Source organism: Bison bison, unplaced genomic scaffold (genome assembly GCF_000754665.1).
Source record: "Bison bison bison isolate TAMUID 2011002044 unplaced genomic scaffold, Bison_UMD1.0 scf7180017864495, whole genome shotgun sequence".
Lineage (NCBI taxonomy): Eukaryota > Metazoa > Chordata > Mammalia > Artiodactyla > Bovidae > Bison > Bison bison.
In genome coordinates this window covers 9699743-9712831 of record NW_011495054.1, presented here as the reverse complement: position 1 = coordinate 9712831, position 13089 = coordinate 9699743, and the positions used below count along the sequence as shown (strand labels likewise).

At 49.8% G+C, this 13089-nt stretch overlaps 1 protein-coding gene across 1 annotated transcript in view; it reads right to left on the bottom strand.

The window, feature by feature from the left end:
• Positions 1-7115: 7115 nt before the first annotated feature.
• Positions 7116-13089, bottom strand: part of CRYBA4 (crystallin, beta A4) — a 6546-nt gene continuing 572 nt past the window's right edge. Inside the window, exons 2-6 of the mRNA XM_010828708.1 lie at positions 12891-12941; positions 11893-12011; positions 10598-10739; positions 8387-8529; positions 7116-7632 (exon numbers count right to left, since the gene is read on the bottom strand). Coding sequence (XP_010827010.1) covers positions 7485-7632; positions 8387-8529; positions 10598-10739; positions 11893-12011; positions 12891-12941 — 603 coding nt within the window. The 3' untranslated portion in view covers positions 7116-7484. The remainder of the gene's footprint in view (positions 7633-8386; positions 8530-10597; positions 10740-11892; positions 12012-12890; positions 12942-13089) is intronic.

The window sequence follows — 13089 nt, the reverse complement described above, 5'->3', positions numbered from 1 at the left end:
GTGTCGAGAAGATTCAGGAGCATGAGGCAGGAAAAGAGCCTCCTCGTCCTGAGATATTTCCCCTCTACCAGTCAGTTAGGCGATGGGCAAACAGCCCTAGGAAGTAGGGATCGGGGGCCACCACCCATTGTGGGGGCTTGTGCCAGACTCAGCTCCCCATCCCAGTGGGGCACGCTGGGTGGAGTGGGGGCTTCTGGGCTCAAGTCCCTCAGTTAGTGAGCTGGGGGCGATGGCCTGGGGGGCGAGGGGGCGGCAGCTGAGTGCCTGGCCCTGTGACCAGCTCGAAGCAGACCTCAGTAGGTGCCGTTTCTTAACAAAGGGCTGCGGTGATGAGCTCCGTTACTGGAGCCGTCATTGCTCTGGTCCTTGTTAGTGATGAACAGGTGCTCCACGCAGCCACTTCTGGCAGGATTCAGGAAAAAGCTCCCTTGCCAGGTCTCGCTCACCCTCCTCTCCCTCCTTTCTTCACCCTCCCTCTGGTCCTCCCTCTTATAGACACACTCGAGACGTGTGAGATCTTCCGCTTCTTGCCTCCTCTCATTCTGGGTGGTTTCTTTACTTTCTGTCTGACTGTCCCCACCATCATCCTTGTCAGGGCCTCTGTGCTCCCGGGGTGGGGGGTGGGGGAGAAAATGATTCATTAAGTGTGAGGACCCTGTAGACCAGAGGAAGGACCAGACAGGTAGGCAGGAGGCTTCGGAGCAGCCTAGTGGATGGTGCTTGCTGCGGGGCCTTAGACAAGTCCCTTTCCCTCTCTGGGCCAAAAGGATGTTGGCGTGAGACCCGCTATAGTCCCAGACCCTGTGGTGGGTCACGTGCACCACGTGTGGGGTTCTGCATGACAGGTGTTCTGTGCATAACACTCACTTCTGAACAAACACCATCAATAATTCAAGTGCCCATTCCTTTATAACCTAGGAGAATTGGTCTTCTGGCAAGATAGGAAAAATAATTTCACGCTCCCTTTCCTCCCCTCCCGTAATCACCCCTGACAAATTGTCTCTTTATTGCCTGTCACTCCAGCCGTCATCTCACATCTGGGGTTCCATTTTTTATAGTTGCCAGCCTCACTCTGGCTCTGACTGGGACTGGCTTTTAATAGGGCTGCCATCAGATTCCAGTGAGGCTCTCCCCATTCTTTCACTCAGCAAATATAGCCTGCTTTGACCCCCTAGGGACCCACAGCTTACTTAGGATAGATGAGAAAGTTCCCCGGTTATTCATACTAAAGTGTAAGGGGCTACTTTCTTAACTCTTTCAAAGGAGGACATGAACCTAGCAATTTACTGTTTACAAATCCCATTGTGCCTAGTATCTCTTTAATGCCCCCTGAAGCTTTATACAACCAACAGTGAGCTCAATGCTCTTGAGGGCTGGGTGACCTCAGGCAAGTAGCTTGACCTCTCTGAGCCTCTGAGCCTCAAGTTCTTGATGAGTTTTATGGGGATAATGATAATGTCAAGGAGTTACTGTGAGGTTTAAATTATATCCCAGATGAAAGAAACCAAGGGAATGTATATCATCAATTTTATCATCATTGTTATTGTTATGAGGAAGGTTGTAAGGGGGTTGGGGTAAAGACAGAGGACTATCAGAGTGAAAAGACAGAGAAAGTTAAAGTATTACTAATAACAATACTGAGAACGATACCGACAACTTCCACAAAGTTTTCTTGAGAGATTATCGAGCGCCTTGTGTATGTTCTGGGCACAGGCATATATAATATTTCCTTTAACTTTTCACAAGCAAAGGGGCAGGTATTGTGTTTCCCCAGTTAACAGACAAGAAAACTGAGGTGACAAGCTGGTAAGCCCAGGATGCGTGTCCATGCTGTGACGGCCTCTGTTCCCAGGGGTGGTACCAATTCAGAACTATCAGGGTCAGTCACTCCCTGTGGAAGGTACAGCTTTAGGGGTACGACTTCCCTACATCCAGTGCTTGCTAGGGGCTCGGAGTGGAGACATTTCTAGGTGGAAAATGGTGAGCAGACCCAACCCTCATCCAAGGCCTCAGCAAAACCTCAGAATCTGCAGAGACTGACTTCAGGCCCCCTCTCTAAATTGTCCTCAGCCCTATGTCTTCCTAATGCCTGTTCCCTAAGACTGACCATGAGACCATGTCCTGGACCGTATCCCTGCTCCCATAGCAACACTTAGCATCTCTGCAGTGCCCTTCCTAAAGTCCTGCCAAACGCCAGGACCTGAACACTCCAACCTAATTCATACTAGGCTGTGAATGACTATATCACACTTAACTGCCCCATTTACCACTATTTTCCTCAAGTCATTCATGATGCAAGATGCTCCACCAAAAAAAATAAAAGATAATAACAGCTGTGTGTCAGGTACTTGTGAAAAACTCCGAATACTCTATTCTCCCTTCCAGAGAGTCATTTGCTATTGTTGTTCAGTCACTCAGCCGTGTCTGACTCTTTGCAACCCCATGGACTGAGAGAGTCAGAATTCACATTAAACTCTGGCAAGCTGTGAGCATTGTAGACACCAACAGTACCCAAAGCTATAGGACATAATTTTTTTCAGGGAACCAAGTAACAGTATCTGTAAAATCAGATCAGATCAGATCAGTCGCTCAGTTGTGTCCGACTGTTTGCGACCCCATGAATCGCAGCACGCCAGGCCTCCCTGTCCATCACCAACTCCCAGAGTTCACTGAGACTCAAGTCCATCGAGTTAGCGATGCCATCCAGCCATCTCATCCTCTGTCGTCCCCTTCTCTTCGTGCCCCCAATCCCTCCCAGCATCAGAGTTTTTTCCAATGAGTCAACTCTTCGCATGAGGTGGCCAAAGTACTGGAGTTTCAGCTTTAGCATCATTCCTTCCAAAGAGATCCCAGGGCTGATCTCCTTCAGAATGGACTGGTTGGATCTCCTTGCAGTCCAAGGGACTCTCAAGAGTCTTCTCCAACACCACAGTTCAAAAGCATAAATCCTAAGTGAGGACCCAGGTTCAATCCCTGGTCTTGGAACTAAGATCCCACAAGCCACGTGGTACAGCCAAAAAAATTAAACAAATAAATTTAATTAAATAATAAAAAGAGACGTGACTCTGTTATACATTGGAAATCGGGCTTCCCCAATGGTTCAGCAGGTAAAGAATCCTCCTGCAATGTAGGAGATGCATGTTCCAGCCCTAGGTTGGGAAGATGCCCTGGAGAAATAGCAGCCCACTCCAGTATTCTTGCCTGGAGAATTCCATGGACAGAGGAGTCTGGTGGGCTGCACCTCAGGTGGTCACGAAGAGTCAGACATGACTGAGCACTAGCACAGTAGAACGGGGGCAATAGTACCCCCAAAGAAGTGAAAATTGGTACTTGAGAAGCAAACAAAACCAAAAAAAAAAAAAACAACCCAAACATCATTCTTTTTATGTATGAAGCACAGATAAACATATATGATGGACATGGATCTACATTATATTAATATCTGTGGCATTAAGATTCCATTAGCAAAAGGGGAGGCAGTTTGGAAAACAATGTCTGAAAAGACGCTGGAGGGGTGGCAATAAAGGAAAAAAGCTTGAGAAACACTGGACTTGATAGAGAAGTTCTTTCCAAGTCTGACAGTCTATGAACACCTGATTCTAAGTGAAAGGGTCAGCGGGAGTGCAGGGGGCCCAGGTTCCATCCCTGGTCAGGGAACTACATCCCACGTGCCTCAACTAAGACCTGGCACCGCCAAATAAATTTTAAAAAACCGAACCCACAGGTGGGAATAAACCTGGTCTCATGGACTGAAACGTTTCCTCTCAAAATTCACAAGTTGAAGTCCAAACCCCAATACCCCAGAATATAAGGATATTTGGAGAAAAGGTGTGTCAAGAGGTCATTAAGTCAGGCTGTTAGGGTGAGGCTCTCACCCAAGAAGACTGGGGTCCCTATAAGAAGAGAAAGAAGCACCAGGGGTTCACATACAGAGGAACGTCCACATGAGGACACAGGGAGAAGGCGGCCGTCTGCAAGCCCAGGAGAGAGCCCTCCCCAGAAACCAACCCTGGTGGCACCTTGATCATCAAGTTCCTGCCTCCAGAACCATGAGAAAGTAGATTTCTGTTGTTTAAGCCGCGCTTGTCTGCGCTATCTGGTTTTGGCAAACATAGCAAATGAATACACCTGGGATGTTTAAGGAAAGCATCACTACAGGGACATGAGGACAGAGAGACCACGGGGCTGCAGACCATGGCCAGCCTCCTCGGACTAAGAAATACTGGTTTGTTTTGTTCTTGGGGTGGGGTGGGAAGTGTGGGAGGGTTTTAGCAGGGGAGCAAAGGTAAAAACTTTTCTTTTTTTTTTTACCCACACTTGCAGCCTGTGGGATCATAATTCCCCAACCAGGGATTGAACCCATGCTGCCTGCACTGAGAGCACGGAGTCTTAACCACTGGACTGCCAGGGAAGTCCCCCACGTTACATTTGTAATGGGGCCACTCTGGCTGCTGGGTGCAGAGCAGATTTGTTGTTGTGCAGCCACTAAGTCACGTCTGACTCTTTGCGAACCCCACGGACTGCAGCCTGCCAGGCTCCTCTGTCCATGGGATTTCCCAGGCAAAAATACTGGACGGGGTAGCCATTCCCATCTCCATGGAGTCTTTCTGGCCCGGGGATAAAACCTGCATCTCCTGCATTGCAGGCAGATTCTTGACCACTGAGTGACCAGGGAAGCCTGAAGAACAGGTTGTTCAGAGGCAAAGTGGGATCAGGGAGACCAAGGGGGATACAGAGAGAATGCCTTGGACCAACGTAGAAGCAACAGAGATGGTGACAAGGGGTTGGATTCTAGCACATTCTGAAGGTGCAGACACCATGATTTGCCAGTGCATTGGACTGTGGGGTGTGAGAGATTTTGGATTATTCCAAAGGTTTGGGCCCACACAGCTGGAAACACGTAGCTTCGTTTGTGGATGTTCTGTTTGAGATGTACGTCAGACATCCACGTGGAGGTGTCGAGGAAGGAGCTGATATCCAGAGATGGAGTCCAGAGGAGAGGTCAGAGCAGTGATAAACTCCAGGGAAGGACTGCCTCCCAGCCCTCTCCCATCATCTGACTGAGGTCCTTTCTTATCAGCCCTACACACCCAAACCTCCCCATCACAGCCCCTATCACAGGAGATTGTAGCCCACTGTGGACTTGTCTGCCTTCCCCACCCAACCGCGTGAGAGAAAAGGTTTTATGTCTCTTGTTTATCATTTGCCAGGGCCTGGGTACACAGGAGGTCCCAGGCGCACGGCTGTTTGAATGAACAGGATACTACAAAGAGGGGTTAAGAAATGACTAAAAAGTGCCAGTGTTCCCAAATACTGTCCTCCCCTTCCTGAGCCAGATAATGTTATCTTTTCCAGCAGGCTGTTCAGAACCCTGCCCCTTCCTGACTCTATCAGACTTACTGATTACAGAGGAAGATAGTCCGGAAAATAGCCAGATGGCTTATGATTGTTAAGACAATCTATATACAAAAGAACCAGGAGAGAGAGTAAGGGCGGGGCGGGGCGAGGAACGTTTGTACAGATCTGGCCGCTCAGGCTGCAAATGGAATGGGAGTTCTTTCCTTGTTCTAAAAACCTTTAAGGTGGAAGGTGTTAAATGGGACTTCAGGGTAGTATGTGTGAGAAAGACCTGGGGAGAGAAAAAAGGAAGGTGTGGAGCTTCAGGGGAGAGAACTGGCTCCCTCCATGCATGGCTTTAAAAAACACACATGCTTGGGACAGTTTATTGGGAAGACGGCAATCATAAACATACGTGTGCCTGAGTTTGGGGAGAATGGATACATATATATATATGACTGAGACCCTTAGAACTGTCCACCTAGAACTATCACAACATTGTTAATCAACTACATCCCGATATAAAATAAAACATTTAAAAATAAATATATGTGCACCTTCCCTGGTAACTCAGCCGGTGAAGAATCCTCCTGCAATGCCGGAGACCTAGGTTCGATCCCCGGGTTGGGAAGATCCACTGGAGAAGGGATACGCTACCCACTCCAGAATTCTGGCCTGAAGAATTCCATGGACTGTATAGTCCATGGGGTCGCAAAGAATCAGACACAACTGAGTGACTTTCACTTTCACTTTCCATAAAACAGCAGCAAGGTTCTTGAAGGAAAAAAAAAATCAGGAAGCAAAAATGAACAAAACTAAAGACAGAAGCAGATAAAGCCCAAATCATTGTAGGAGATATTAACAGCCCTTTCTGAGTGATTGATTAAAAAAAAAAAACCTAATTTTTTAAAAATTGGCAAGGATATAGAAAAATCCTACCAAAGTTGTGGGCCAACCTGACCTAGTCCACATTTATAGAACACTACACTGAACAACAGCAAGATTTAAAAATTTTCAAGTCTATCAGAAAGAGACTATAATCTGGGCCAGGAAATAAGTTTCATTAGAATACTGAAATCTTGAGTATGTTCTCTGATCACAATTAACAAACCAATAACAATAAAATATGTAGGAAATCCCAAATATTCAGATAGCATATCCCTAAGTAACCCATGGATCAAAGAAGAACTCATAAGGGAGACTGGAAAATATCGAACTGAGTGATAATGAAAACAACATCAAATCACAATATCTGGGAAGCAGCTAATGCAGTGATTGCAGGGAAATTCTTAACTCTGACTATATGGGCATGCGTGCACTGGTGCGTGCTAAGTCGCTTCAGTAGTGCATGACTCTTTTCGACCCCATGGACCGTAGCCCGCCAGGCTCCTCTGTCCACGGGATTCTCTAGGCAAGAACACTGGAGTGGGTGGCCGTGCCCTCCAGAGATCCTCCCCACCCAGAAAGCCAACCTGCGGCTCCTGCACTGCAGGCAGATTCTTTACCGATGAGCCCCCCCCGGAAGGCTCAACTACGTGGTGTGTGTGTTAGTCACTCAGTTGTGTTTGACTCTGCGACCCCGGGCCGTAGCCTGCCAGGCTCCTCCGTCCCTGGGATTCTCCAGGCAAGAATACTGGAGTGGGTGGGTAGCCATTCCCTTCTCCGGGGGATCTTCCCAACCCAGGGATGGAACCCGGGTCTCCTGCATTGCAGGCAGATTCTTTACCATCAGAGCCACCAGGGAAGCCCATATGGGGGGAGGGGCCATAATTAATGACTCAAGGGTCTACCTTTAAAAGCTAGACAAAAGACGAATAAGGTAAACCCAAAATAATAGAAGATGAAAAAGAGGAAGGATAAGAGCAAAACTCAGTGAAATGAAACACAGACGGCCGACAGAGAAAATCAGCAAAGCTACACGCTGATCCTCTGAAAGGATTCACCAAGTGGAAAACCACAGGCTAACACTAGGCCTTTTATTTTAGTATGACTTTTAGTTTTTCGTGCTGACTGTGCGTGGACTGGCCCACAGGGTGAACGGGTGCATACGGGTTACGGGGCAGGCAGAGGAGAGAGCAGGCAGCAGCGTCCGCGGTTCCTCTGTTCCAGACAAGCACACGTCCCCCGCTCGGCGCCGACCCCTCGGCTCACTGCTGGATCCTACGGATGCTCTGTACCTGGAAGGTCTGGGCGTGAGAGCCCCACTCCCGGAAGTGCTTATAGTCGCCCGAGTGGTGGTCACACTCCAGCACGTACTGAAAACCTCGGTAGCCAGGAAACTGGGAGCAAACCCAGCTGCAAAAGGGAAGGGGGCAGGCCGTTACCTTTCAGGAGGCACCAGCATGGCCACCAAGGCAGAGACACAGGGGGAGCCGCGGCTGCGAGCACACTCCACCACCCCGCGTTCCTGCCCAGAACGCGCCCTGCTCTGCCCGCCACCGATCACGCGCTTCCGTCTGCCAGCAACACCCTTCGGGCCCTTCTTTGCCTGGTCGAGTTAATATTTATCGTCCAGGTCTCAGTCCGATCTTCCCTGCAACGGGGGCGGTCTGACTTCTCGTCCAAATTAGGCCACCGTCCCCCATCGTACCTTTGTAGCACTCGCGTAATTAGGTAATTAACATATTATTTGTAAAAAAAAAAAGTCAGGCTCTTCTGCCAACAGTAAGCACCTGTGTGCCCTGGTACATTGTTATTTAGTGCCTACACAATGCCTGGCACAATAAATATTTGATGAGGAAAGGGAGGGGGGAGGAAGGAGGGGGAGGGGAGGAGGAGGGAAGAGGAGGAGAGAAGGAAGAGGGAGGAGGGGGAGGGAGGAGGAGGAGTGGATGGCAGGAGGAAGAAGGGAGGAGTCTTCCTCTTCATTGACCCTCACTTTGTTCAGGACTAGACAAGGGCTGGTGTCTCCTTCTCTGAGCTTCCCTTCCCCTTTCTGTACGAGGGAGGCGGACTCGAGATTCCCAAGAGGTCCATCCTCCTCCAGAGGTGTCCCCCCGGCCCTCTCAACCTCCTCTTTGTCCCCAGAGCACAGCCTCGATCCACTTACGCCCCCGAGTGGACGTGGAAGGAGCCCACTTCATTGCCATCCCAGCCCATCGCCTGGAGGGAGGGGTAATCATCACTCAGCTCTCCCTTCCTGCCCAGGAAGTTCTCCTGCTCGAAGATGGTCAGCCTCGAGTCGCGGTGGTTCTGCAGGGAACAGAGTCAGAGCATCAGGGTGTCAGTCGGAAGCCCCAGCCGGCCCCTGCATCCCAACTCTCGTCTCCAAAAATCAGCCTTCCTCTCCAGCCCTCTGGAAGGACAATAAGGCAACATGCACTGGAAACCTTACAAGAGCCAAAACCTTCCAGAAATTTACACAAAATAAACAAGGACAACAAGCCTTGGTGATAAAAGAAAAAAAGAAAAGAATAAAAAAAATCAATATGATACTCAACAGCAGGGGATCAGGGGGTAAGCTGGAGTGTTGCACTAGGGTTAAGAGAAGGGTGTGGAGATCTGTATTCAAATCCTGATTTTCCACACACCAGCTGACTGAGCTTAAAAACATGCCCCACATATACACAAGGGAATATTACTCAGCCATTAAAAAGAATGAAGTAATGCCATTTGCAGCAACCCGAATGGACCTAGAGATTGTCATACTGAGTGAAGTAAGTCAGACAGGGAAGGAGGCAATACCGTATGACATTCCTTATATGTGGAATCGAAAAAGAAATGATGCAAATGAACTTAACTTACAAAACAGAAAGAGACTCACAGACTTAGAGAACGAACTTAATGGTTGCCGGAGGGGAAAGATGAGGGGATGGGATAGTTAGGGAGTTTGGGATGAACATGTACACACTGCTATATTCAAAACGGATAACCAACAAGGTCCCACTGTACAGCACATGGAACTCGGCTCAGAGTCATGTGGCAGCCTGGATGGGAGGGGCGTTTAGGGGAGAATGGATGCTTGTATATGTGTGGCTGAATCCTTTCCCTGTCCACCTGAAACCATGGCAACATTGTTAAATTGGCTATACCCCAATACAAAATAAAAGTTTAAACAGACAAAAAACCTGTCCCACAGCATTTCTGAGCCTGTTTCCGCATCTATAAAATGAAATTAACCACATCCATTTTTGCAGAACTCGTAAACTAGGTAGAGGCAGGGATCGCTTCAGTGAGAGCCTGTGTGGGTCCCCATATGGGCACAGTGGCTGGGCTGTCTGTGGAACAAGTGATGAGCCATAAGACAGTATACTAGGTAGGCACCATGGAAAATGTCATAGGCGAGATTTAATCACCCAAAGGGTGACTGGAATATATTTGCAGAGGGGGTAAGGCTGGTTTCCAAGCTTTAGGTTCATTATGATTCAATTTGTATAACCAAATGAGATGCATATGTAGATATATAGCCTTAGATGGTATAGATACACAGATCTAGACATTGATATGGACATCAATCACTGCAGATAGAATCTGTGGGTAGCACAGAAACCAAGGAAATCTCAAGTACCGATAACAGTAGGCTTCTGTCTCAGAAGTGTGGGTATAAGTGACTTTTATTTTCTTATTCAGCCATATTGGATTTTTCCCTGAACTTTAGGGGATACATACATGTGCTGTAGTTATTTAAAATTCATCAAAATTGTTTTTGAAGGAGAAAAATACACCTTTTTGAGCCTCAGTTTTTTCATCTGTAAAATGGGGATAATAATACTCACCTCACCCCATACTCTGTAAACAGTAGCTAAAATATAAAATCAGGAACACTGACAATGAATTAGGAATAAGACATAGGACCCTTCTTTCTTACATCACCCTGCCATCTCTGGTACCCAGCCTCTCCCAGTGTCCCTGAGTCACGAAAAGAGGGACATAAGGTCCAGAGGTTAAGACTCCATGCTCCCAACACAGGGGGCACAGGTTCAGTCCCCAGTCAGGGCACTAAGATCCCAAAGGCCGCACAGCACGGCCAGAAAAAAGGAAAAGGACCCAAAACAGGAAGGAGTTCATGTCACAACCAGAGTAGCAATGGGCAGAATGTCTGTGGTGGGCTCTGGCCATATGTACATTTTTTTCCCCAGAACTTAAGTACCATGGCCCCATTTTAAGATGAAGAAACTGAGGCTCAGAGAGGGGAGGGACCGCCACAGCCTGAAGCACTGATACGAGAATCTGAACTCTGGACATCCAATTCCCAAGCCCCCACTGGAGGGCCTCAGCCCCCCGCCCCCGCCTTCAGGGGCCAGGCAGTGTCGGGACTCACAGCGCAGGCCACCGGCCGGAAGGAGGTGAGCCGCTCGGCGGGGTAGGACGTGTTGCCGCTCCACGCATCCCAGGATGGGTACTCACCCCGCTCCAGCACATACTGCTGCCCTTGGAAGCCGGCATGCTCAAAACCCACCCACCTGCCAACAGAGGGTAGAAGGTACAAGGGGTTAGGAGGCCTCCGACCCTGAGTTCTAGACCAGTGGTTGTCATACAGGGGTGACTTTGCCCCCCACCCACCCAAGGAGGCATTTAAAATGTCTGCAGGCATTTTTACTTGTCTTGCTGGGAGTCTGGAGGAGAGATTTGCAACTGGCATTTGTGAGTAGAGGCTGGGGATGCTGCTAAACATCCTCCCATGCACCGGGCAGCCACCTGCACGGAATTACCTGACCCCAAACATCCGTAGTGCCAACGTGGAGAAGCCCGCTGCCCCCCTGCGCATCCTGCAGGCAGGGGACTGGCCCCTTGCAGGTGCCTGCCACCCTCGCACCTGTCCCCCTGGGCCACATAGATGAGACTTGACCATGCGCTGACTTCGGCTTTGGCCATCTCATTAATCTCCGTCTCTCTTTTTACTTTTTTCAAATTTATTTTATTTTTGGCTGCGCTGGGTCTTCGCTGCTGCGCACGGGCTTTTCTCTAGCTGTGCTGTGCAGGCTCCTTATTGCGGTGGTTTCTCCTGTTTTGGAGCACAGGCTCTAGGGCACGGGCTTAAGCTGCTGTGGCCCGTGGGCTTAGCTACCTCAGTGCACGTGAAATCTTCCCCAGCCAGGGACCAACTCACATGGCCTGCACTGGCAGGCGGACTCTTTACCACTGGACCACCAGGGAAGTCCCCCCTCTCTTTTTAAACAAAACATATCTCATGCTCAGAGCCTCAGTCAGGCAGCAACACTTAACTAAAAATTACTAGCATTATTTTTCACTATATTTTTAGTTACCTTCCACTTTTGGTGAGTGATCTTGACTTTTGATTTGTACCTAACAGAGACATTTCAGGCCCAACACTGGATTTTGAAGGTCTGCCCCCACAGGGCTGCCTCATCCAATGTGCAGACTCTGTGAATGGCACCACTGCCCCCCCACGCACCCAGCTACATTTGGGCAGTGCACAACCTGTGCAACCTTACATTACCATCCTTCATGCTCCCCAGCATCTCAGATCCATGGAGAAACACTGGTACAGTTAGAGCCAGGGAAGATAGGACCTGGAACGTCTAAAAGTCCCAGCACCCCTCTCTAGATACCTTCCTGTCTCCCCAACCCCGACTCCGATCCCCCTGGACTCACGCGCCACTCAGCACTTTCAAAGATCGAACAGTCTCGAAGCCAAGCTCCAGCACGCTGGGGCACTCAGCCGTGAACTCATGCCGCCGGCCCTGGAAGCCCTCCTCATCCCACACCACGATCTATGCCGGAGAGAAAAGGTAGGGACCCACATCAGAGTGCTGGGCAGCGGGGAGGAATGGGGGACGGTGAGGGGTTAGGAATGCACAACAGGACTCAGTGTGGGGCAGGCCAGGTAATGCAGGAAGGCAAACTCAGATGCCTTCAGGGTCCAGGGAGGGGAGGGTGAGAGCTGAGACCCCGGGAGCACAGGCCCTGCTCAGCACCACCTACTGTTGCCACATGGTAATGCGACCAACTGTACAATTTTCCCAAGACAACCCCTGTAACAACCTTTCTGTGAGCTCTCCCGGTGTTCAAAGGCTGACGACAAATTCAGAGGTTTTAGAGTTTTTTTTTTTTTCTTCTTTTTTAACACAGAGGAAACCAAAGGAAGCATGCCCAGAGACTGTGCAACATCACCAGCTGGCCTTTTCTGCCAGCGGTAGTGGTGTTGTCGACTCTTTGCGACCCCATGGACTGCAGCCCGCCAGGCTCCTCTGTCCATGGGATTCTCCAGGCAAGAACACTGGAGTGGGTTGCCATTCCCTTCTCCAGGGGGTCTTCCCAACCCAGGGATCGGACCCAGGTCTCCTGAGTTGCAGGCAGACTCTTTACCGTCTGAGCTACAGGGAAGACCTGTTTTCTGCCAGAGAGATGGTTACGTTTGGGGACAGGAAGCCCCAACTTCAAGTCAAGAACCTCTGTGTGTGACCTCTGGCAAGACCCTCTCCCTCTCGCAGCCTCAACTACATCCTCTGTGAAATGGGCCCTCATTACCGCCCTGCTCCAGGGGTGAGGTGGGAACTCAGTGAAGGTGGGGCAGGGGTCCGCAGGACTTGGGTGTGACCTGTACCCTCCCCCTCCCGACGTCGCCCCCCACCCCCAGCGCCTCTCCCTACCTTCCAGAGTCCTGCCGACTTGGTGCACTGCAGAGACATGCCGCTCGTTTCCTAGGCGACAGAAGAAGGTGAGGAAGCTTCCACCCTGACTCTGCTCCCCTCCTTGAAGCCGAAGTCTGGTTTGAGCAGATGGGTACCCAGGTGGGGTCCAGAAGTGCCCCAGATGAAGGGCAAAGTGTGGCTTTGGGCTGTCCCCCTC